The following is a 24,503-nucleotide window of genomic DNA, read 5'->3' as shown; positions in this document are numbered from 1 at the left end:
TTTCATTAAATTTGCATTAAGCATATTAGTACAAATTACTTTACTCATGTCATCTCTTTCAAATAATCAGTAGGAACCACTTGGGCGCCAAGCACCCCCTGTGCTTAAGAAGGTATTTTATGCTGGTGCATACAAAAACACCATATACTAACTCTCCCAGGGTAATTTATGGTTCTATCAAAGCATAATATAAAATTATCATTGTATATTAAAGAAAACTCTATATTAAAAATACACTTGGAAGCAGATAGGACATTTTTAAACATGCAATCCCCACTTGCATCTTCAGATGCTAAAATCTTATAAGAGAACTGTATAAACCAACACCTGCGTATTTGAATTTCCCCTCAAAGAAAATCAAAGTAGGAAGGGATAACACCCAGTCAAAAGTTTGCTGTTAACCAGAAGACCTTACATTCCAGGCCGATATCATTACTTGTATACATTGAAGGAAAGATGATTGAAGAATCTCAAGGGTGATGACTGGTTTCTATGCATACTACCATAAGGTGTGGGCTGGAACCACCTCCCCTTTTGTGACCACACTATCTTAGTTCCAACATACAGGCACCTGAAAGACTACAGCTCAGTGAAAAAGCATCTGCTTCATATGCAGAAGGTGCCAGGTTCAATCCCTGGCATTTTTAATTAGGACACAACTTCAATTAAGATATAGAAAATTCCGATCTCTGAAGTCCTGGCAGAGTTGGTGCCAGTCTGGCAGCAGTACTAAGGGTCCAATCCTATCCAACTTTCCAGCGCTGATGCAGTCATGCCAACAGGGTGTGTGCTGCATCCTGCGGTGATGAAGTGCCTCCTCAAGGTAAGGAGTTCCATTAACCTCTGAGCTGCATCAGTGCTGGAAAGTTGAATAGGATTGGGCCCTCAGATCCATCAGTGACCTAACCCAGTGCAAGGCAGACTCCCATATATGTTCCATAGGAGAACAACTGATTTTGCACCTGGAGCTCTCTTAATGTTTAATCTTCCTGAGCTTGTCTTGCACCCCATTCCATTTTCCATACCAGAACCTTAATCTCTACTTAAGCAATTTTTGTATTTGGTTAGAGTAACAATTCAGGAACTCTTTGCTTTACGATTACCTACCCTACACCCTCCCAATTCTAGACCCCACAGAGTCACTTGTGAGACTCACTATTCCATACTATAGATACAGCTGGAGAGAAGGGAGTTCCTAATAAGTTCTATGTCCTTGATGTGAAGTCCTGTCTACTTCCAATGATTAAAAGTATAATCAAGGACCAAAAGATATTTTAAATAGGATTTAAATATGTTATTGCATAGCATGACAATGAGCCTTCAATCTAACTACAAGGTTTGGTGTGGTACCAAGAAGTTATTTTAAAAAGAGAATACCAACAACACTAAATGTCACCAGAGATCACGCCACTGCCCAAAGTATCTGTATTATTTTAAGAAGTTATGATAAATGCAGGCCAATGACATTGTTTCCTTTTGTAACCTTCTCCACTGCCAAACAGACAATGCTTAAAATAAATGTACAAGGACAATGGTGCCACATTCTAAATGTGACCTATCAAATCCCAGTGCCAACTGAGCACCCACATTGCACAGAAGGAGTTATGCATTGAGTGGAGGGCATGGGTGATGAGTAATCTCTCCTGAGTAAGAGCAAAGAGGTGGAGAAAGTGGGAAGATTTTATTATATGGCATACCACACCTCTGTTCTAGCCAAGCAGATCAATGCCTGGAATGGTGAACAGTGTTCTTTCCCCTTCCATATTTCCACCCATAGTCAGTAATAAAAAACACAAATGCAGAACTCCAAACTGCTGAATGTACATAGGAGGAATAAGTGGAATTTGGTTACAGAACAGAATCTCTTGGCTGAGATTCAAAAGGTAGCTTTGTCTAATTTACAACAGTGCCTTCAAGTTCTGTAAACTCTTTGACTACAATTCGAAATAATGTGCAAGAGTTTACATTTCAATAAAGTCTAGACACCTATGGATGAACTTGGAGTCATAGATGAGCATATAGATGTAGGGTGTCAGACTGTTATGATTGACTTCATAATAATGTCTCAAAATACATTCACGCACTCATGTTTTAAAACTGGCCTCTCTTAATTAAAAAAACACACAAGATCGGCTATTTCTGTAGCAGGGGCAATTTCTCTCTTATCCAGTGCATTTAGGCCAGGTACACCTGCACTAATTAAAAGAAAGTTAGTATTGCAGCAGACCAAATGGAGTAGCATGCATCGGTATGAAGCAAACTTCACTTAACCTTTTTTACTAATAAAGTTGAAAATATCACAAATGTGTTTTGAAATAACATGTGGTTCTGTGGAACTTCAGAAAAGGTTCTATAAAGTCTGTGTGCCAGACTGTTATTACATTTATGTATCAACCCAAGACAGTTCACAACTAAGAAATGTGTTACAATACAAAAAAGAGCAGAGTTCAATGGCCCCCACTTCAGGAGTTGGGAATTTTTAGCCACTTTCAGCAATCTTCCATGCAACTGAGAGAAGGCCCCACTTCTTCCAAACCCTCATGACTCATGAACAATGCATAAACAATAAAAGCAAGGTCTTGATTCAGTAGCACCGAGGTCTGGAGAAGACAGCAAGACTCCTGTTCTTACCTTATCCAAATCACAACACAGAACAAGTAACCACATAGGGGAAAGGATGGGAACTGCTTATTCTTACTCCCAGAACACTTATCCTGATGTGTAAATTTGTGGGTTGGAATTGGTTGCAATGGATGCTAATTCACTGTGGGCTACTAACTTCTGGGGACTTTAAAAAGAAAAAAAAAACTACTGTATTATTTTTAAGGTTTCGATTCTGGGGATCCATCAGTTTGCATTTTTGTCTGCCTTCAAACCAATTTAATTCGGCAACACTACACTGTTTTACATTAGCTCAGTTTGGTATTCTCCCAGTTTAAAAATTCTCTCTCCCTTTTGTCTCCCTAATCTAGAATGCTATTATATTATGTGCTCATTAGAGGAAATAAAAATCATTGAACTACAACAAATTACATCATTTGAAAATTTATGCACGCATGTCTCCCAGGAGCAGAAGGTATTTCCCACCAAGATCTTGCTGACTTTGAAAAGGGGACTGAAGATAATAAAAGCCCTATGACAATAACAGCCTCACTTCAGCTGCTATGGTTCTTTTTAAAGAGTGCATTCCAGTGACTGAATGTCAATCACCAGGGAAATAAAGGCAGCTACTGTATTAGGATGTCAGGTGAATAAGTCTTTACGTCAGTGCAGGGTCTGGCAGCTAAATACGGGAACAGCGTGGCTTTGGAAAGGCTAATCCAGCATTCCACAGTCACTCGAGAAGAGATACTTTCGCTTCATAATAGGAAATAGTTTTGTCTGGCTGTGAAAGAGAATTGGGACATTGCTGCATGGTTGCCATGGGTCAGCAGTTTCAATTCGAAGGAACTTAATAAGGATGTTACATGAAAGGTTTGTTTCGAAGGGCAGCAACTCAGCATTTCAGAAACAGGCGCTTTGTTTGGTCATTGGGGGAACTCATTAAGTTAACCTTTGGATAGAAGCTGAATGTTTTTGGAACAAATATTTATGGCTAATCAGCATGTAATCAGTCTGAATAGGCATCTTACTTTCTCAGCTAAAATGTTCATAATATCACTATACAATAATATCTAAAAGGATATTCAGCACTCAGATATGTGAAAGTGAAAAGGCATGAAAAAGTGTGGATTCTCTGCAATCTCTTGACATTTAGACATTGTTGGGATATAGAAAGTTCCTACAGGGCATCCACTAAAAACAAATACAAACTAGGTTAAGTGAGTTTTTTGTTTTTGAAGAGCCTGGTTCTCAAATGAGGGATAGCATTAACAATGCAAGAAATAAAGATACAGGCTGCCCTTGTTATCTGCTGAGGGCTGCCCCAGCCCTCAGAATGCCTTTTAAAAGGCATATAAATGTCACTTCCAGTTTCCATGAAAAACTGGATTTTGTTTTGCCTGTAACAGGCATTCTGAGGCCCACAGAAGCTGCCATTCTCTGCAGAAACTCCTATGTCAGATCTACAAAAGTATGTGGGGCTAGATAGTGGAGTTTCAAATTACAAAGGCTGCTTAGAAAGTATGCCTCAGCAGCTTCTGAGGGTACTGAACCAGCACAGGAGCTTCAGGAGAGTTAGAAGTGTCCAAACAGGCAAATTAGTAAAAAAAAAAAAAATAGGATATTGTGATGAAAGGCCTGTGTTTTCCTCTGTTAAAATTACTGGCTTTTCCATTTCCTTTCCTAGTTCTACCCTCTTCAAAAGTAGATAGGTTTGAGAAAGGTGAAATTCCACTGAGGATCTCAGATTGGTCAAATTAGTTTCAGCTGCATCATACTCTAGGTCCTGAACATTCCTAGTTTAGGGCAAAGCACTAATTTCTTGGGGAGGGGGAGGGGAGGCAGCATCAAGGAAATGAATTAAATCCAACTGGACCCCAAAACTTTGCCCTCTGCATTTATTTTAGGCATTCAGAAACATACCAGTTCCAAGTTCATTCAGCTGGAGAACCAACCAACTACACATTTTAAGCCACCTACATTCCAGAGGTTACTAATATAGTAGAGCACTGGCCCGTTCAAGGAAGCTTTCAGGATTTTGGTTCAAAAAGGAAAAAGTGAGATCCCAAGAATTTGTACTGAGACTGGTGGTACTTAATGTGCTCATAATCACCTGGAGTTAGGGGTAAACAGCAAGGTGGCCAAGTGGATGGTTTTTTCTCTGTAAGCAGTTTTGTGAACATTAGTTGAAAAAGTAGTATATACCAAAAATTTAGTAATATTCCAGATGATTAAAACCAAACCAGTTTGCAAAGAGCTTCCAAAAGATCTCTCTAAACAGAGTAAATGGCAAGAGTGGTTCAAATGTCAACAACTGTAATGTGATGCATAACAAGGCAAAGAATCTCAAAATCACATATACATTGATGGAGTCTAAGCCAGTCGGTGACAAACCAGGAAACAGATCTGGATGTCATGATGGATAACACAACAAAAATTTCAACCCAGAGTGCAGCAGTGGTGATGAAGGCAAATTCTATGCTAGGGGTAATTAGACAAGGGATCAAATGTAAGACTGCTAATATGATCTTACCCATATATATATATATAGAGAGAGAGAGAGAGAGAGAGAGAGTGGCCACTTCTGGAATACTGTATTCAATTCTGGTCATCACATTTCAAGGAGGATATTATAGGACTGGAAGAGGTCAAGAGCGTGAAACCAAAATGAGTACATTCCTTGTGAAAGGCCTTTTATGCATGGAAAAATACTCGTATTAGGCATAGTGTAAAGAGGGTGGATAGAAAGAAGTTTTCCTTCCTCTCTCACAATACTAGAAACAGAGTTCATCCAATGAAACTGATCTGTAGGAGTCTGGGAACTGACAAAAGTTTCCAAAACTTCATACAGTGCATAAATGGTCTCATTTTCAAAAGATGACGTGACAGCCACTAGTTTGGATGGCTTTAAAGCAGGGGTCAGCAAGCTTCTCTGGCACAGAGGCCAGAGATCGCAACACCACCTCCAGACGTTGGGCAATGATGATATCACTAAACTTGCAGTTCGCCAAACTTGGAGACGCATAGCTGCTGGGGAGGACGGGACAGTGAACAAGCATGTAGAAGCCAAGTATACACCTTGCAATTCAGCACCATGCCAAGAGCCCATGAAGCCACCCTGTTCAGTGGAACCACAGAGGAATTAAATCTTCAGCATGAGAGAAAAAACTCTACAAACGAGGAACCAACACCTACATAAAACTTGTGTAGACTAATAATATAAGTGGAATTGCCATTGAAATTGGAAGTTAACCAGCCAGTCTTCTGTAGGATTTTCATGAATGTACAAGCCTCTTGACCTGAGATTTTTGCACAGCAATTTTATGGTTTAAAAGTGTTTATTTGAACCAAAGACAGACAAAAAACCAGTTTCCCCAACCACATTCTTTTCAGGGTAACCCCTCCTGCCTTTTGCTTCCTTTTAAAGATGACCATTATGGGAACATTTTTATCTCAGGGATGGGACCAGAGTTCAGTGGAAGAGCACACACTTTGCGTAACGAAGGTCCAAGCAGGGCTGGGAAAGGCCCCTTCTCAAACACTGGAGAGCCACTATGCTTGCAGAGAAAACAGAACTGATCTAGATGGAGCTATAGTCAGACTCAGTATGACGGAGTGTGAACATTCATATGTTCAACAGAACACAAATTAATCTAAACTAAAGTCAAAATAAGAATTTAATAAAGTGATTTAAACAGAATTAATCTACAATAAGAATTCATCTGCAATTTTGTTCAAGTGTATCTTCTCATTTTTAAAAAACTGTTTAAGACTTCCCATGCTAGGACTGTTAACACTTAGGTTGCAATTCTATAAACGCTTTCCTTGGAATAAGCAACGCTAAACAAAATGGGACTGCATAGAATTGTGCTGTAATTTCCTTATTTTGTGAGATCACATAGTTTAACAAAAAAACTGAAAAGGCAACAAGATAGTCAAATAGTGAGTGAAGAAAATAAAACATTGGTCCATTTTGAAATTTAACAAATACTTATTTGTTGCCCTTGGGCAAAAACTCATCAGTAACATCACAAAATTGTACCATTTCCATTTCATGCCTCATAGTTGAACAGAAAGCACCTAGCTTTGGGAACAAGAAACTCTTAAATACAGCACAATAGTGTTTAAAAACATTTTTTTTAGAGCAGAGGTCATACCGAAGTTTGGAAGAACAAAAGATTGAGGAAGACTAGACTGCAACTAAACAACTCTCACTGAACTAAAGAGGCCAACACATTTATATCTTGCCTATCTACCATGGTAGAACTCAAAGCACTGAACAGACTCCAGCCTGCAAACTGCAGCTATGTGTTTAATACTGAGGCTATGGTTTGTAAAGTAGGATTTAAAAAAAATGAGAAGGACCACTATAGCAAACATTAAATGGCAGTTTCTGAGAGTGGAAGAGATATGCTCCGTTGATGAACTGGAAGTGCACAAGTTTGAGGAATGAAAAGCCAATATAGCTATCCCTCTTTCAATTATGTCCACTAAAGAGAGGACAACGGAGTAAGTAATCCTGTAGAGTACAACATACTTATGTAGTAAAAATTCCATTCATACCTATTCCAACTGAAGACCCTTAACATGTTACTTATGGAAAGGGAAGCACAGCAGGAGTGGAACATACCCATTCAACCGAATTTGAAACAGACATACCATTTAGTCCAGTCATTTTCAGTAATTAACAAAATTATTTAAGTTTAAGTATTCAGTACATGACTGAACTGAAGCCTGTCAAAAAAGAAAGCATCTGGTTGCCATCTGCTCTCATGGGAAACAAGAAAGCACTTCGGCTAAAAAGGAAAAGTCAAATACCGGGGAGCTGAAATCCTACAATGTCACCGGGAGATGTTGAATTATTGTGAAAGATATTTATAGACCCATTCAGAAATAGATTGCATATGTCAAAGAAAACTGAAAACATCCAAACTTCAGTGCAAACAAAAGTGAACTGCAAGTTGAAATTGAATTTAGCAGAGAGCACTCACAAAACGACTGCTCAGTCCCTTTCACTTCGCTGACCCCCTCTTACCTCAATGCCAGTCCATTACTGCTTAATCCTCCTTCATATTTTGTCTGTCTGATGTATGCAAGGTCTCTGGACTGGGGATAAGTCACTTCTATGTTCTGTTCAATACCTGGAACACATTGAATGCTAGAGGAATGCTAATAATGGTGTTACCAGTAGCTCCAGCAGCTGCTGAAAAGATTGTCAGACTGCACTTTCACGCCTGAAGCGCCACTCGTAGAAGACCAATGTTAAAAATAATGTACATGAAATTGCGTTTTCTTTAACTGGTAGGTGGCTGGAACATATCTGACAAATAAAGGGAGCCCCTTAGGAGTGTTAACACCAACATATGCCTTTTGATGGATGTCCTGTCCCCAATTACACTTTGCTTTCCCATGAATTCTCAGCCATGCACAGTGTTATTCAACTGTGTTACAAGCACAAACTGAAGTTCCACACATCTTTGGAAGTCTCGGTAAAGGTCATTCCACAGACAGAAATCAGAACTTAAAATAAAGTTATGCAAAATTATGTACTGTATATTTATATCAGCTGTTTATTCTGATTTTTCAAAACAAACTACAAAAATGAGAACAAAAACTTCAGGGTTTTGAAAACCAGATAAATCATATGCCCTGAGTGGTTTTGGAAGAGACTCCTAATAATTAAATGTTAATTTTAAGGGGTGATACAAACTTTAAGATCATTTTCAATATTTAAAAGGCCACCAATATACTACTGTACTGTTTATTTACATACTTACATTACTTGAAAGCTACTACAGACATATTTAATAAGTTTTTTTTTAATTAAAATGAAGTAGACAGACAGTATTCTACCATTACAAGCCCTGAACATTCCACTGATCATAAAAACGGAACCTAAATTCAATCCTTCTGACATTTGGTGCAGAGTAATGAGGGTCCTTGTCTCAACGAGTAAGGAGCGTCACCCCTCAAAATCAGGTGCAAATCCATGGAGAAATGAAGGTGATTCAAAATCTCATCTAAATCTGGAGCATGACCCTAATATTAGCGGATTTTCTCTTATCAAATCCCTTGGGTTTTATATCTCTGAAATTTTTGTTTGTTGGGAGACAAGTTCTTCTTAAAAAAAAAAACATTTTACATAGCAAAATAATGGTCCCCTGTTCTTTAGGTTGACAATCTGAAAAAGATGCACCACAGGCAGCCACTGAAAAAAGACAATGCTGGAGTGAATACAAACAGTTCTTACCCTGCTAAACATAAGAAGTCATAAATGTACCTCTTAAATAGTTAGCAGGAGCATCAGTCGTGTCACTCCCCCCCCCCCCCCCCATTTTCCATCAGCAGCAGCCAAGAAAACTGTGAAACACCTGAATCAGTGTCTGGAGTCAATGATGGAGTGGATGACCAGCTAAAATTAAATCCAGACATGACAGAGGTGCTATTAGTGAGGAGATTCAAGAATCCAGGAATTGGATTGTCAGCTTGTTCAAGGGAACTGCAACCCCATGCATAAGAATCAGGTTCACAGTTTGGGGTGACCTTGGACCCAAATTGAAACTGAACACCTAAGGTGATGGCTGGGGTCTGCTTATGGTTACTCATGCCGAGCTGACATCTATGTTACCATAACACAGTTTAGCTAGGAGTTGCCTAATGAAGACTGTTTGGAAACTATAATTGGAAAAGAACGCAGCTGCCAGATTGATGGCTGGTACCAGGGTCATGTCCATGCCATACCTGTTATTTCACTTTCATTGGCTGCCTGTACATTTCTGAGCACAAATCAAAGTGCTGGTAATGATCTATGAAAGCCCTTGGTAGATGCAGTATGAGGGACACCTAGGAGCAGAGATGAGAGAGACTGGATTCCCCCAAAGCTTCCAACCAGATTTCTATCATCCACATTGTGTCAACATGCTTATCCAGAATTAAATCCCAGCCATTGTCTTCTCATGTATCAACCTGACATTAAACAGCAGCAACCTCAGATTTGGGGAAGACAAGACTTTCCCTAGAGCCACCAGGCTGCCAAAGGCTGAGAAGGGAACCTGAAAGAAAAATAAGATGCAACTGATCGATGTTCTTTTCTCTGTCCCTGCATGTGCTTCACCACATCTTCCTCCCTTTCTATATACATCATGTCTGGATAAGGTGTGACACAGAACTCCATCCTCCATATCATGCAAACACATGGGCAGTATGCTGTACTGACTCCAGCAGGCCAGAGGCTCACTGGAGACTGGGAGCTCCCCACAGGATAGATTAGGGGTCCCCCCAGCTGGTGTTTGTTTACCCCTGCTATAGAATAAAGCACACAATGACAGAGACATAACAAAAAAGGGATTCACTTATAACTATGACACAACCAAGAAATCCTAAACAGGAATAAAATCTGTACTCACAAAGATAATCCCCCTCACAAAATAGCTCTCTGGATTATAAAGCAGTGGTTTCCAAACTGGACACCACTGAAAGTCTTTGCTGGTGCAAATGGCACTTACTGTTCCACTGGGGAGTGGAACATGCCACTTACATCCCTGAAATAGTGTCCCAGCTGCTGTGTCTGCCCGGAAATCGGGGTGCAATGGTTGCCAGGGCAACAGAACCTAGAAATGGTTGGCCAGGGTGCAATTTCGGGCAGATAGGTGGTGCAGAACAGTGGCTCCCCGGCAGAACGGTGCGTGCTGTTCACCTGGGAGATGAACCTGGCCGTGTGCTGGATCCAGTGCACAGGCTGGGGTATGGAGATCCCTGTTCTAAAGCATGTAAAGAAATAAAAAGTATTCCCTGTGTACAAAGAGGATCAGAAGAAGGGCTACTCTTACCTGTACACCCTCAGTCACCCATCTCCTACCACTAAGTTAACCTCATCCATAATTCAAGTAAAAAGCAGGGCCATCAACTGCTGAAGCATCCCAAAGCAGCCTTCTTTTTCGGGAACCCATCAACTATGGCCAATCTTAGGGAAAACACCGAGCCAACCAGACGGGGCTGCTCCAGGCAGCCAATGTCAGTGACCACTCTTATTGGGGCTGGCGGATGTTTCTTGTAGGTCCTTTGCTCTCCCCTTTTGCAACTAAATGTGCACCAGCAAGCAGATGGCAACAAGCCTTCTTGCCACTCAGACTCTCATTACTTAAAATAAAAAGAAACACATATACCACTTACTTCATACAGACAGAAATACATACATGTGGTTGCCCTTCCTATCGCCAATCTTATTTACTTGGCTTGCCAATAGCAACAGAACTGCTTTTCTTTTTCAGTAGTTATCAGTAAACAGAACAGATAATGAAGCTGAGGTGCTTTGATGACTACTGCCCCACACTATGCCCTCTTTATATTTTTAAATTACTTTCATATATTATCACTGCTATTAATAGAAGTTTAAGATTACTTTAAAAAACTTAAGTAACCATGATAGTAGGAAAATATTTTGTAGGCGCTGGTATTGAAAGAACACTGTAATGCTTCCAGGATCTAAAGAGGATTAGAAGCAGATGGAGAATATGGGACTGGAAACTGGCACAGACCCACAAGACAGCATTCCCTCCCAAACAATGTGAAAATGCCAGGTCTGGAACCAGAGGTCGATTTATTTGATCTTTGCTAGCCTAATCCTGTGATAAGCTGACTTTGCCTCCAGCTGTCAGGTAGTAGACTCTAGTGACTCATATCCTGTATGGGGGCTGAAACACTGACTCATTCACTATCAGCATAATTTAGTGGAAAGCTTCCAGGATCTTCCACGTTAGGTACCAAATAAAGACTAAAGCCAGGGCTGCCACTTCTGAGCCATCACTGTTCAACAGCACCACCTCAAACAGACAGCTTTGATGAGGATCTGGACTGTTCTTGCATATCTCAACAGAAGTCATATGCAAAAAAATTACAAATCCTTTGGGTCTGGCAGGCTCTCTTTCTCATTATCCAAGACAACATGAATTCTCATCACCGACAGAACAAAATAGGAAGAACATGAAAGAACCTCCTCTACAATAGTAACTTATCATAACAAACTGCCTATTAGTGACAGGTACCAGGTGTTACAGAAGAGAAAAAAAAAACAATAAAAGAACATTAGGTACTGTTCATTTTCAGCTTTTAATCAGACATACCCTGACCACATTGGTTAATAGCTGTTATAGAAGTAGCCCCAATAACTCACACCATCGAATAGTCTTTCATTCAGGAATGCTTCACTGGGTACAATATTTCTTATCTAAAACATTTACTGTAGCTAAACAGGAAAAACTGAAGGACAATAACATGAACTCTTCTGACAGTATTTCCCTGGAATATCATGCTCAGGTAAAGGAGGTAAAAACAAGTCAGCAACAGTTCTTTTTCATTCAAATCATTTGTGCCAGCGACAGACAGAGCTACTGGAATATAAACCAGCCTGAAAGATTTGCTCTCCAACCTCACTGTCAGGTCTTCAGGTGTGTGTGGATGAGCTTTAGTCAATACAGCATTGAAGAAAACATATTCAAAGATATTTATTTGTCCTGCTGGTGCTCAGACTGAACCCTCCTGTACTGTGCACATCCAGCGGTACACATTCTGCCACATCAAATCATTGGTGGAGGGAAACCAATCCTGTTGGACACAAAAATGCCTAACTTTCAAGGTAATGTAATTCTAATGATGCTTTCCACTGCTGCCACAAATGAACACAAAAATCAGTGTTCTTTCTCTTTATCATTCAGATCATAATATCCAATTTCCTTAACAATAAAGGAATACAGAGACAGGATATGTGATTTAAAATTGAAAAGGTCTAGAGGGGATGTTATGAAAAGCACTATGTTAGGCAACAATTTAGCTCTGTATTAGCAAAGCTTAGAAATTTACATATATTCAGGGATTATGTCCAACAACAGTCTGAGATGGGAAAAATAAAACTGCTCAATCGTTTTACTAAAAAGTAAAATTGAGTTGCCATTTAGAGTAACACCACTCTCATTAACATTACATTAAAAACACCAGAAGGGACACAGAAAGAATTACAAGCGTTTCAGCACACAAGAAGGAGTAATTTTTTTCTTATTAAAGGCAGCATAGCGAAACAAAAGTTTTACCTCTGCAGGTTCATAATCAGTTTGCCTGAACAGGTCTTGATCTTGTTTTGTGCTTCCAGATGAGTCATGCTGTCTGCACTTATCCCGTCAATACTGAGAACCACATCACCTATTCCCACATTTGCATTAGCTGCTTTGCCTCCTTCGCTCAACTGCAAGAACAGATATTAAACAAAGTGTCAGTCAAGTTGAAATAACCCCATAATTCATGGCAGTGAGCCAGGTATATCAAGTTTTCAAGTGAAATTTATGACCATTTTATCATTCAAACTGTTTAATAAGCAATGATTATGAAGCTGGAACCACCAACACACACATACAGGTGAATGTCAATGAGTCTCCTAATTACATCCATATTAGAAGCGATATGGACTCAGATACATAAATGTTTCTCTTTGGATATAAGATATTACACAGGTGGTACTCAACTTCTGAGATGCTTAACAGAACACTCAGAGTTAACAATGTCAGAAATGTGGGATCTTATTTGCCGACTTGCTGTATATATTACTGTAGAACTTCCCAGTTTCCAGCCATATAGATCATATATTTATTTCAGCAAATATTTATGTACTGCTTTTCAATCAAAAAAGTTCAAAGTGGTTTACACATAACATAAATAATCTTGCATCCTGAAATGACTCACAATCCATTTTATTATTACAGGATTGGGGTTACCTCTCACTCTACAACACTACAGTTAAGCTATGTTGCAGGAATATGACTGTATTAAACTCCCCCTCTGGGGGCTCCATGGTTGAACACTACCTAAATGGAACACAAGATGAATCTGTAGGGTAAAAATGCTTACTATGACAAGCATCCAGGCACACTGTAGTAAACAACTGTTATCAGTGTGGCAATTTACACAAGTGAAACCACTAGACAAGGAAACATTCCATCATGTAGGAAGAGATTCAACAGGAGCAATAGTTTTAATAAATGAGAACATAGGTGTAGGAGTGAAAGTTGAGACCAATGGCAAGTCCTGTGAGTGATGGACTCCACTATGAGTTTGTAGTGCAGTAAATGCCTTTTTATGTCTGAGTGGTTTTACTTGTGTGTTCAGACATTCTAGCAACACTACCTTAGAGCAGTGGTGCTCAAACTCTGAGCCGTAGCTCTCCAGGGAGCAGTGGAAACCAGCCAGGGGAGCTTGTAAAAAATCTGCCACCCTATACAATGTATAGAATTGTAGCCATAATGGGGAGCCACGGCAAATGGCCCAGTAGGTCAAGGGAGCTACCAGCTGAAAAGGCTGGCTTGAGAGGAGGAAATGGGCAGAAAGGCTGGCGAGGCTCCAGCTGCCAGAACTTAAGTGGAAGGGCTGGGTAGCTGGTATTGGCTGCTGTGTCTCTGCTGTTAAAAGGAGGGCAGCAGAAAGAGAAGAGTGGATAGAAAGAGGTGGATGAAGGGCAGCCAACAGGAAAAGCCCATCAGATAAGTTCTCCCCCCAATATATGCATAATTTACACTTGCATACAACTACCAAATGCTACATTTATGTTAATCAAACCAAAGTCATAAACCAGGAAGAATAAATCAAAATGAATGTCTAAATTTAGCCATTTTCTTCTTCTGAGTTTTTAATTCCCTAGATTACAGGTGTAATCCCTAGAGTACAGGTTTTTAATTCCCTAGATTCCCAGACACATACAGGTGTGTGTCACTTAAGGATAGGGGTACCTTCTCCTATCTCTGTTGTTATTTGATTAGGTCATTAAGCAAACACTCAACCCAACCTAGTGCCTTTGTTGTGTAAATAGACGCTCCCTGCCAGACACTAGCTGGCCGCACAGACTACTGGAGATAGACTGCCTCTTTTTTGCTTTAACAGCCTCTTTGTTGAGCAAACAGACACTCTGCTGCAAGCTATGGAAACGTGACTGCCTCATTAATAGCCTTTTCTGTGCTTTGACCACCATCATATATGTGGTCTGTGGTTAAGTGGAAGGTTGCTAAGTAATACATGCCTGTACTGCAGATAAAAATTCCTACTAACACACCAGTACCATAGTTCTGCACACAAAACCAGCATTACAACTACAGGAAAGTTGAGTGCAATAGAAAAAATTGAGGTTTTCAGACCTCTTACAGCTCCAGATTGTCTAGAAAACTCACTTAGCAGATGGGAAAACAGCAGCACTAAACGACCCAGTACAGTAACACTGTACTGCCACCATGCCCCACCCCCAAGCACATTTTCCTTGACTATCTGAAATGGCTGTGTGTCAAACCACAGCTGATATGCTTAGTTTTGTTTTTTTTTATTGTGAGGAAAGAACTGTGAGGCCTCCCTGTGGGGGGGGGGGAGGGCCCGGCCAGCTGGTCGGCCTCTCCGCAGGGGACCCCCTTGTGGAGGCCTCAGACTAGTACACCAGAAGAAAGGGGGGTTGTGTCACCCGCCTCCCCCTCTTTGGGTTGAAAGCATTTGCCAGTCAGGAGCAGGGGCTGCTAGCAGCAGATCCTCCTGCCTGCTCTTCTAACACCCAACTGCCTTGTCATCCCTGGCCTCCAGGTTTATGTAGGGCAGACCCCTCCCCTTTGGCCCTTCTCCTTCCCTCACAGGGATGGTACAAAAAGGGTGTGTCTCCAGGACTGCCCTCCCCTGGGATTACCACACCTCCCCCCCTTCCTCTCTCTGTTTCCCTCCCACTCCTCTCACCTGGAGCTGCCAGGGCTGTTCCTGAGATGGCTGCTACCTCTGCTCTGGTCTCTGCCTTTGGGGGGTGGGCTGGCCCTGCCTACCTGGGTCCTGTAGCTCTGCAGACGACATCAGGAGGTCCAGCTGTGGGCTCCCGATGTCACAGCCAGGTGCCCTGCCCGGCAAAGCAGGTCCCGGCTGGCTGGGCCAGGGAGTGTTCCCCTTCTCCCCCGAGGCGGGGGAGAGGTGGCTGCCCAGCAGCTAAATGGCCTGTGTCCTGTCTCCCCCCTCCGTCCTCCAAGGCGGAGGGAGAAGCGGGGGTTCGGCACGCAGTGTTCCTTTGCTGCGCTTTGTCGCCCACAGGAGTGCCCAGGCAGTGCATGGGGAGGTGGCCCCATGTTCCACCAGCTTCCTCCCTGATCCTCTGGCCCAGAAGTCTTCTCCCTGGGTAAGTTGGGGACCTGTGGGAGGAGGGGAACCCCGACAAGAACATTATACAATTTCACACCCTAAATGCTTACTCTTAAATCTTATTGGGGGGGGCACAACCCACTAAAATGTCACCATTAGTAATATATTAATAGCAAAACCAGAGAGCACCTCTATATGAACTTCAGAGCCTGTTCTCATAAACTGTTATCTGAGCTATTTGATATTTAAAGATCTATGCCAAGTTTTCAAGCCAGTGGGTCTTGCTTCAAGAGAAGAGGGGGTTACAATAATTATTCAGGAGCAAATGAATGAATGGCATGACCACTAGGAATATGCATAAAATCTTAAAACTATAGGAGATGGAAAGAACAGGTTATCCTTTCCAGTCAGCTTGCCAAAGAGGGATTATTCCCTACTATACGTTCTTGAATGCTTCTGTTCTGTCTAGTCTCATATGTCTCGCGGCACGGGCTCCTACAGCTTTTTCTAAGAATTCATTATACCTCTGCACTGCTACACAGACCTCACTGTTGAGAAATTCATTACCCCCATCCCAGTCACATAAAGAGCATTCAGTTTCAGAGGAAAAGAAAAAACACATTTCCATTGCTCACACTTCCACCCATTACTTGTAGTTAATAACTACAACACAGTCATCAAATGATGAGGGAGTGCTTCTAGGTTTGTATTCTTGGCAGTACATTTTAATTATATATTTTTTACTTTTACAAACTTTTTTCATTCAGCCTTTTAGATAAGTGCTGTTTTTTCAACTGCCTTCATATTCTATTCCTGCATTCTTAAAGTGACTTTACAGAGTTTAAACGAAGAATTTGTAGAAGCCCCCTGAGAAACGTATCTTACAGGAACCTGTTTGGCTTCTCCTAGAAATTCTCAGATATTTCTCCTTAGGAGGAGCCCTGAAAGTAACTTTTAAATTTATGTTTTTGACATTCAGGGCCAGCTTCACTTTTAAACCAATGTGATCAACTGCAGAGCCCTGGGACTCAGCTGTAAGACCTTGTCTATAAGCAATCCACACAAACTGTGCCTATCACATGCACTGGCACCACTTGAACAGAATGTTGCACCTGGGTGGCATTGCTGGGGTGCTAAAGGGCTACCACCCAAGTGCATAGAATGTAACCACGCACAAGTGAAATGTTCTATACATAAAGGTTTTCACCCATGGCCTGCATCCAATGGTGTCACTAAGGTTTAAATCACCTAGTGCAAGAGGCCAGCATTTCACCCCCATGATGGACCGCCTCCTATGCAATGGGCAGGGCAATGCTCCAGGCTGTGGATGTGGTGATTCACCATTGCCCCACCCCACTGGTTTTCTGGCTATAACTTGACACAACTGAGATATTTCAACATGGTTTGTTTATTGCATTCTGCATGAAATTATGCATCAAATGATATGTCAAGCTATTATTCGAAAATACCAAGATTTTAAAAATTTTGGCCAGTAGTGGTGTCACATACACCCCTGTGCACATCACTGGTGCAGCCCGTGCCCCTGGCAGCACCTAGTTATGCCACTGTCTGCATGCTGTAAAAGGTCAGGCCTGAAATAGATGAGCCAGCATCATGCAAGACATCTACTGCCAAGAGATGAACCATTTCAAACCGAAATGAGAGTGGCATGCCTGAATGTTCCTCCACATCAGGGGTGCCCAAAGTTTTTGGCAGGAGGGCCACATCAGCTCTCTGACACTGTGTCAGGGGCCGGGGGAAAAAAGAATTAATTTACATTTAAAATTTGAATAAATTTACGTAAGTTTACACAAATGAATATATTAAAGATGAACTTATATGAATGAATGAGGGCCTTGCAATAGCTCAATGCCTATAAAAGGCCTTGCACAAAGCAAGGCTGGCCTTTCCTTTGCTGCCACTGCTGCATCACAGATGTGAAAGAGCAAGCAGTGGAGGGAGCTCTCATCCCACAGCTCACACGAGAGGTTAAACAGTCGTCCTCACGCTGAAAGAAGTTGCGTTGGGCCAATGTGGGCTTCAACAAATCTCCGGAGGGCCAGAGACTCATTGGAGACTGGGGGCTCCCTGAGGGCCGCAGTGAGAGGCCTCGAGGGCCGCAAGTGGCCCCCGGGCCGGGGTTTGGACACCCCTGCTCCACATGAAAGAACTCGCTACTGAGTCCAAACTAGCATATCCAAAAAATGTGTGGTTGCCATGGGTCAGCTGCAGTCACCCCAGAAAGGGAGGTACTGTCACTGGCTCTGCTTTGTGGAGCAGCACCTTTGGTGGGCAAGGAACAAAGGTATGAGCAGCTCCTCCTAGTTCATTCATACACTAACTGGCTGCCATTACTTGTTCCCTTTCTCTCCTTGGTCACAGCACTGAGGCACCTAAAAATTGAGGTACAGATGGTGGTTCTTTACCTTGCTGACTTTTCTTTCTTCTGTTCCTCACAGGTCAGCTAGTGGTTCTATCAGCAGGAGTAATATATTATACAGTACAGATTGAGTATCCCTTATCCTGAATGCTTGGAACCAGAAGTGTTTTTGGGTATTTGCATATACATAATGAGATCATCTTATTAATACATAAGTACATAACGGTAAAAAATATGACATACCATTGATACAATGGAAAAATAATGTATTCAGGGTAATTAAGCAACACATTAGCATCACTAGAATATCAGCTGTTAAGCAACAACAACAACAACACAGACAAGAAGTCTGAGCATTTCAGAGTGTTGTGTCCAGTTCTGGTCGCCACATCTCAAAAAAGACATAGTGGAAATGGAAAAGGTGCAAAAGAGAGCGACTAAGATGATTACAGGGCTGGGGCACCTTCCTTATGAGGAAAGGCTACAGCGTTTGGGCCTCTTCAGCCTAGAAAAGAGACGCCTCAGGGGGGACATGATTGAGACATACAAAATTATGCAGGGGATGGACGGAGTGGATAGGGAGATGCTCTGTACACTCTCACATAACACCAGAACCAGGGGACATCCACTAAAATTGAGTGTTGGGAGAGTTAGAACAGACAAAAGAAAATATTTCTTTACTCAGCTTGTGGTTGGTCTGTGGAACTCTTTGCCACAGGATGTGGTGATGGCGACTGGCCTCTAGAGCTCAGGCATGCTCTTATATAGCACTAAATGTATAGCTCTGAACTAGAATATAAGCTGTTGATGACCAAAACCAATAACACAAATTCTGCAACACCATTCATCCATCAGGGAAGCCAAGCACTTTCTGTCCAGCCATGCATCATCAGGCATTTTTGAGGTATAAAGTGACAGCACCAAGCCACAAATCAGGAAATGCATACAACTTAATTTAGAGAATCATGTGAGGAGGTACAATAGTTACATCACTCAAGCCCTCAGTCAAGAAGGACTAGTTATTTGCCAAGAATTCCTTTTAAAAATTTTTTTCATAAACAAGCAAAGTTATTCTTCCTTCTGCATTCAGATACTTGATGGGTCAGTTTCAGTATGTCTCAAATTTCTAGGGAAATATTTGACTGATGTACAGCACTACGAGCCCAATCGTATGCATGTCTACTCAGAAGTCAGTCCCATTGAAGTCAATGGTGTTTACTCCCAGGAAAGTATGGATAGGATTGAGCTGTACTTCAGCCTGCAGGGGGGTGATCAATTTCCTTAAGATGCTCCCATACATTAAAACATTCTGCAAATCTAAAATCCCTTCCTTAGTACACTTGTTTTTATGTGGAAAGTATTCAAGATATCTCCACCTTTGGTTTGAAACTGTTGTCATCCTACCATTCAAGCATTTTACCAGTTTATTCTGCTGCACATGTAGACCAGGCCAAAGACTGTTTATGTTAGACTATGTAGGATTGGGCTGTTGCACAGAAGCATTTGGCAACAGTGGAACCAAGTTCTGCTGTCAAAAAATGGTCACTGACAGTGCACACTTGTGTTTTTGACAGTCGTAAAGGAGTTTATGCCACCAGAACGCTCATTCTGGTATAAAGGCCTTTTAGGATTGGACAGTTGATCTCAGTACAATGTGCTGACTCTAGACTTTATATGAAGCTGAGAGTTAGCAAAGTTCTTTACTTTATTCACCCACCCACTACTTTTTAAACATGGGCTCTTCCCATTAATAATTGTTCCCTGCTCTTCTTTCTCAATTGTATAGTCAGGCTGGTCTTCAATGACATTCCAGTATAAAGCATAGGAAAAGGAAGCAGGGCCAAGGCTTGACGCTGACAAATGAGCAAATGTTGCTGCAAGCTTTTCCAAAGGCTATCTTAGGATATCCATACATGTGCAAACACAGCAATAAAGAAAATAAATACGACAGAGGAAGAGGCCATACAAAACAAATGGACTACAGGACAGAAGCCAAAAGCATAAAAGATATGATCAGGAAACCCTGTAACGAACTGCCACATAAATTTACTGTGGTTATTTTTGCATTACTCACTTGTATATTTGATTCTTATGTATGTTGTGGTTGCAATTTCTATTGCTAGCAATTCTACCCTGTTTAAAAACCCAAAAACACACACAGGAGTTTTTTTGTTTTTTTTTAATTCCAGAGCAATATCTATGTATAGGTCCAGCCTATTTATACACAGATTTTTTTATACACGGATTTGACTCAACACAAATGGCCCCTGCAAATGAGAAGGAATGTGCTGATCCCCTGGAGAAGGGGAAAAATGCATCCCTTTAAAATCAGTTTAACAAACTGAACAGTCCTTTAACAATAGCCTCCTTAATGGGGGGGGCAGCTGGCTGACAATCCATCAATCCTTCTTTCTCCAGTGGACCGCTCCCTTCCCCCTGTGCAGTGAAAGAAAGGTGATCACTTTGCATTGGTGAAGGGAGGGGGTGAGTGAAGCGCCTTTCTAAGTGCTTGGAGGACAACCTATTGATGGATTGTCTTAATGACTCTTATCTTATATCACAAAGGTCAGCAAGGCTGTTTTTAAATCACCTGAGCAAAGAAACTTTGTTTTTTAAATTGATTTGCTATAGTGTGTTTTTTTGCCATTGTGAGTGCTTGGAACAGAACCCATGCAAATAATGAGGCTCAACCTGTACTCTTGCTTTCCTATTTTCTCCTGAAGTTATGTTTTCTATACCACAGAAAGCAAGCAAGCAGGCAGATTTGTAACACATTAATCTGCCCAAACTCATTGAGGCAGTTAAAGCCACCGAGTAATGCCACCTAGTGATGGACAAGTAGAAGATACCAGTCCTGCATATAATCACCCCATCTCAGAGATTATAGCAATGTAAAAGGGGCAGGAAGCAGTCAAGGAGTTAAGACTACTTTCTCTATGCAGAAATGCTTAAGCATTTTGGACTTTTCAGTTCATCTCAAAAATGGGATGAAGTGGGGATATGATAGATTTATGAAATTATGCATGGCAAAGCATGTATGTTTTGTCTTTTCTTACAAATATTTAAAAAACTGTTTCTTTTCTTAAGGTTGCCTGATCAGGATAAAGAATAATAATTCTTCATATAGCACATAATTTATGGAATTTACTATAACAGGAGATGGCAATGACCATTGGTTTGATAAAACACAAACCAATTTTAAAACACATTGTACAAATTCATGGCGGATTGATCTATAATTGGTTATTAGTCATAAGAACTTTCAGATTCAGGAACCATCACAATCAAGCTATCACCATGACAACCTTTGCTACAGACACACCTACACCCACTACATCACTGACTCATGCAACATTAGTTTTCAGGATTACAACTCTTGGCATGCCACTTCTTACTTTCAGTGCACAGCCCACATTGCGCAAATGTATTGCACTTTGGCAAGTGTGGGGCCATAGTCAGGCCACTGTCTCAGCTCAGAGTACTTACATTCATCCCTAAACTCACAGTGAAGTTAAAAAAAAAAAAAAGCCTGCCAAATTTACTCATGTCCTTAAGCTATTAATTTATGCAAAAAGAAACAAAGGATCTCAACATCACAACTTTAATGTAGAAAAAAAGGCTCAAACAGGCAAAAACCAGGTGTGCTTATACTCCCTGCTTAAATAGCAGTAATCAAAACTTATACTACATTTACCCTGATTCTGCAATCTGCTTAATTTATACAAGCACTGTATATTTGCATTTACTGTATAATTTATTCTGCTGCTGTCATTTATGAAGAGACAAAGAGCTATGAAGAGCACTGCAGGTCTGCCTCCTGTTCTTACCTCCCCTTTCCAATGTTTCGCCAGGCATTGCTCACACACTAGCCTAACTTCAGCAAAAAGGCCAAGAACTTGTAGATGATATTTCTTAAATCAGGGGGTCTCCAAACTTTTCAGACAGAAAGCAGCATCAAATATCTGGCACGGTGTCAAGGGCCAGAAAAAAATAAACTTTAATTAAAAATTCAAATACATTGGAGATGGAACTTAGATGAATACGTAAATGAATGAATGGGTTAAAATTTACAGGTTTTCTCCAAGCATCAATACACACTACAAGAGTAAAGCACACACTCAAATGGACCCCCATTCTCCCACCTCCCAATCAGCTTACTTAAATATACAGGAGTCAATACCTCAGAACCCGCACATCAAGGGAAACACCTGGAGCGTGTTCTGAGGTTGGGGGAGGTCTCCCTGACCCTCAGAAAGCCTTCTAAGGGTCAGGGAGGCCTCCCCCAAACTCAGAACATGCTCCAGGTATTTCCCTTGAGGCTTTCAGGGGGCACAAAAGGTTACTCCCTTTTTTTCAGGAAAACCAGAAAGTGACGTTTTTCAGGCCTTTAGAAGGCATTCTGAGGGCCAGGGAGGCTACGTCAGCCTCCCTGGCCCTTAGAGCACCCTATGGATGTGACTGGAGCTACTGAGTTGGCCAAAGGCTCTTAAGGGACCAGAGGCTGGCCATGCCGCAGGCCGCATTTGGCTCACAGGCTGGGGTTTGGAGACCCCTATCTTAAATCATTATTGGTTTAACCTGGGATTCACAGTGCTAAATTTTTAATTTGAGTAGAATACCATAAAATAGGTAGGCTTATATATATCCTTTAAGAACATTGTTATCAATTATTTCCCAAAAAAACCGGGGGGGGGGGAAGTATCATTTATGAGGATATTCTGCAAGCTTAGCATTAGAAAACATTAACAAAACGTCCTCCAGAAGAATACACTTTTTCCTTTCATGGTCTCTCTTTTAAAAAAGGAAAATACTTTTTCATGTACTTTGTGGTTTGAGATTAAAGCTTCATAAAGCTTTGTCTGGAAGACAAACAGAACATGCACAGTGGTTTCACCCGAGATACTATTTAAGAGCATCAAAGGAACATTGCACAATTGACATCCTGTTCTCAAACTGTGTAGGCTCTTGTTTTTGCATCAGCTGCATGGAAAAAAAGTTTCTGTGGGGACAATTCAAACATGTGCTTCTTGACTCAAGAGACCTCAAGTTCACAGACAGCCTCCCCAAGTCATAAATAAAAAATATATAGTCTCTCTGAAGCTCAAATGCTGTCAAAAATGTATTCACAGTGGTTAGTAGCTTATTGGATAAGCCACAAGATTGGGAACTTTGCGGATGACAGCAAATGTCAACCCACAGTAGTGAAGCAATACCATATGAATCCAGCACCAAGCAAAAACAAAGAAATGTCTGCTTTTCAGATCTTTCACAATCCATGAGTGTATTAATGGTAAATAGGAGAAGACAAGATCATGTGGCTTGCAATAACCTTTCCATGCCTCTAGAGACGTTTGCAAAAAAAGAAAAAAAATTGTGAACATCAATCAAGTGGCCAAACAGGCAATATCCTCCTCCTCCAGTCCAACATCGTAAACTGATTGGGACTCCAGGAGAAAGGCAAGCACATTATACTCTTCACCTCAGAAAACTAATGAAAAATGGTAATGTAAGAGGGGAAAAATTAGCCTACTACCTCACTGTTGAGAAGCCTCTGGGAATAACTGGATGTGTAACTGAATTAGAAAAGGTTATTTTCCCTATACAGGTTGAGACTAATTATTCATGTGGGGTTATCCCTTCCAAGCACTCATGTGGATGGCAACTGCACTATAGCAAATCAATTTAAAAACAAAGTTTCTTTGCTCAGGTGATTTAAAAACAGCCTTGCTGACCTTTGTGATGTAAGATAAGAGTCATTAAGAAGACAATCCATCAACCAGTACTCCTCCAAGCACTTAGAAAGGTGCTTCATTCACCCCCTCCCTTCACCAGTGCAAAGCAATCACCTTTCTTTCATGCGCTCAGGGGGAAGGGAGGGGAGGAGACTGTTGGAGAGAGAGAAGTATTGATGGATTGTCAGCCAGCTGCCCTCTCTCTCATCAAGGAGGCTATTGTTAAAGGACTGTTCAGTTTTTTAAACTGATTTTAAAGGGATGCATTTTTCCCCTTTTCCAGGGATCAGCACATTCCTTCTCATTTGCAGGGCCATTTGTGTTGAGTCAAATCCGTGCATAAAAAAATCTGTGTATAAATAGGCTGGACCTGTAGTCTGTCATCTGCAAAGTACAATGCAACTGTAAGAAGAAAACAGACTCACATCGGTTCATTAAAATGTTATTTTGTGACTCTGTCACCTGGGCCCAGCCCGGGCGGCCAGGAGTTCCCTGGGAGCAGGGATCTCCTCTAGAGTCAAGGCCTACTCGGGAGCAAGCCCCAAGTGTCATCAGGACTGGAGGCCCTTGCAGAACACCTACCTGGGACAAGGAACAGCTGGGAACAGGCAGACACATGGTCAGGAGGGGTGGGGCTGGACCAACCTGAG

At 41.3% G+C, this 24,503-nt stretch overlaps 1 protein-coding gene across 1 annotated transcript in view; it reads right to left on the bottom strand.

Moving 5' to 3' along the window:
- The window catches only part of PDLIM5 (PDZ and LIM domain 5), a 158,017-nt gene that overhangs the window by 97,216 nt on the left and 36,298 nt on the right, over nucleotides 1-24,503 (bottom strand). Inside the window, exon 3 of the mRNA XM_066631594.1 lies at nucleotides 12,687-12,838. Coding sequence (XP_066487691.1) covers nucleotides 12,687-12,838 — 152 coding nt within the window. The remainder of the gene's footprint in view (nucleotides 1-12,686; nucleotides 12,839-24,503) is intronic.

The sequence above is a fragment of the Tiliqua scincoides genome, chromosome 6 (assembly GCF_035046505.1).
Source record: "Tiliqua scincoides isolate rTilSci1 chromosome 6, rTilSci1.hap2, whole genome shotgun sequence".
NCBI classification, from domain to species: Eukaryota; Metazoa; Chordata; class Lepidosauria; order Squamata; family Scincidae; genus Tiliqua; species Tiliqua scincoides.
This window is presented reverse-complemented; position numbering and strand designations above follow the sequence as displayed.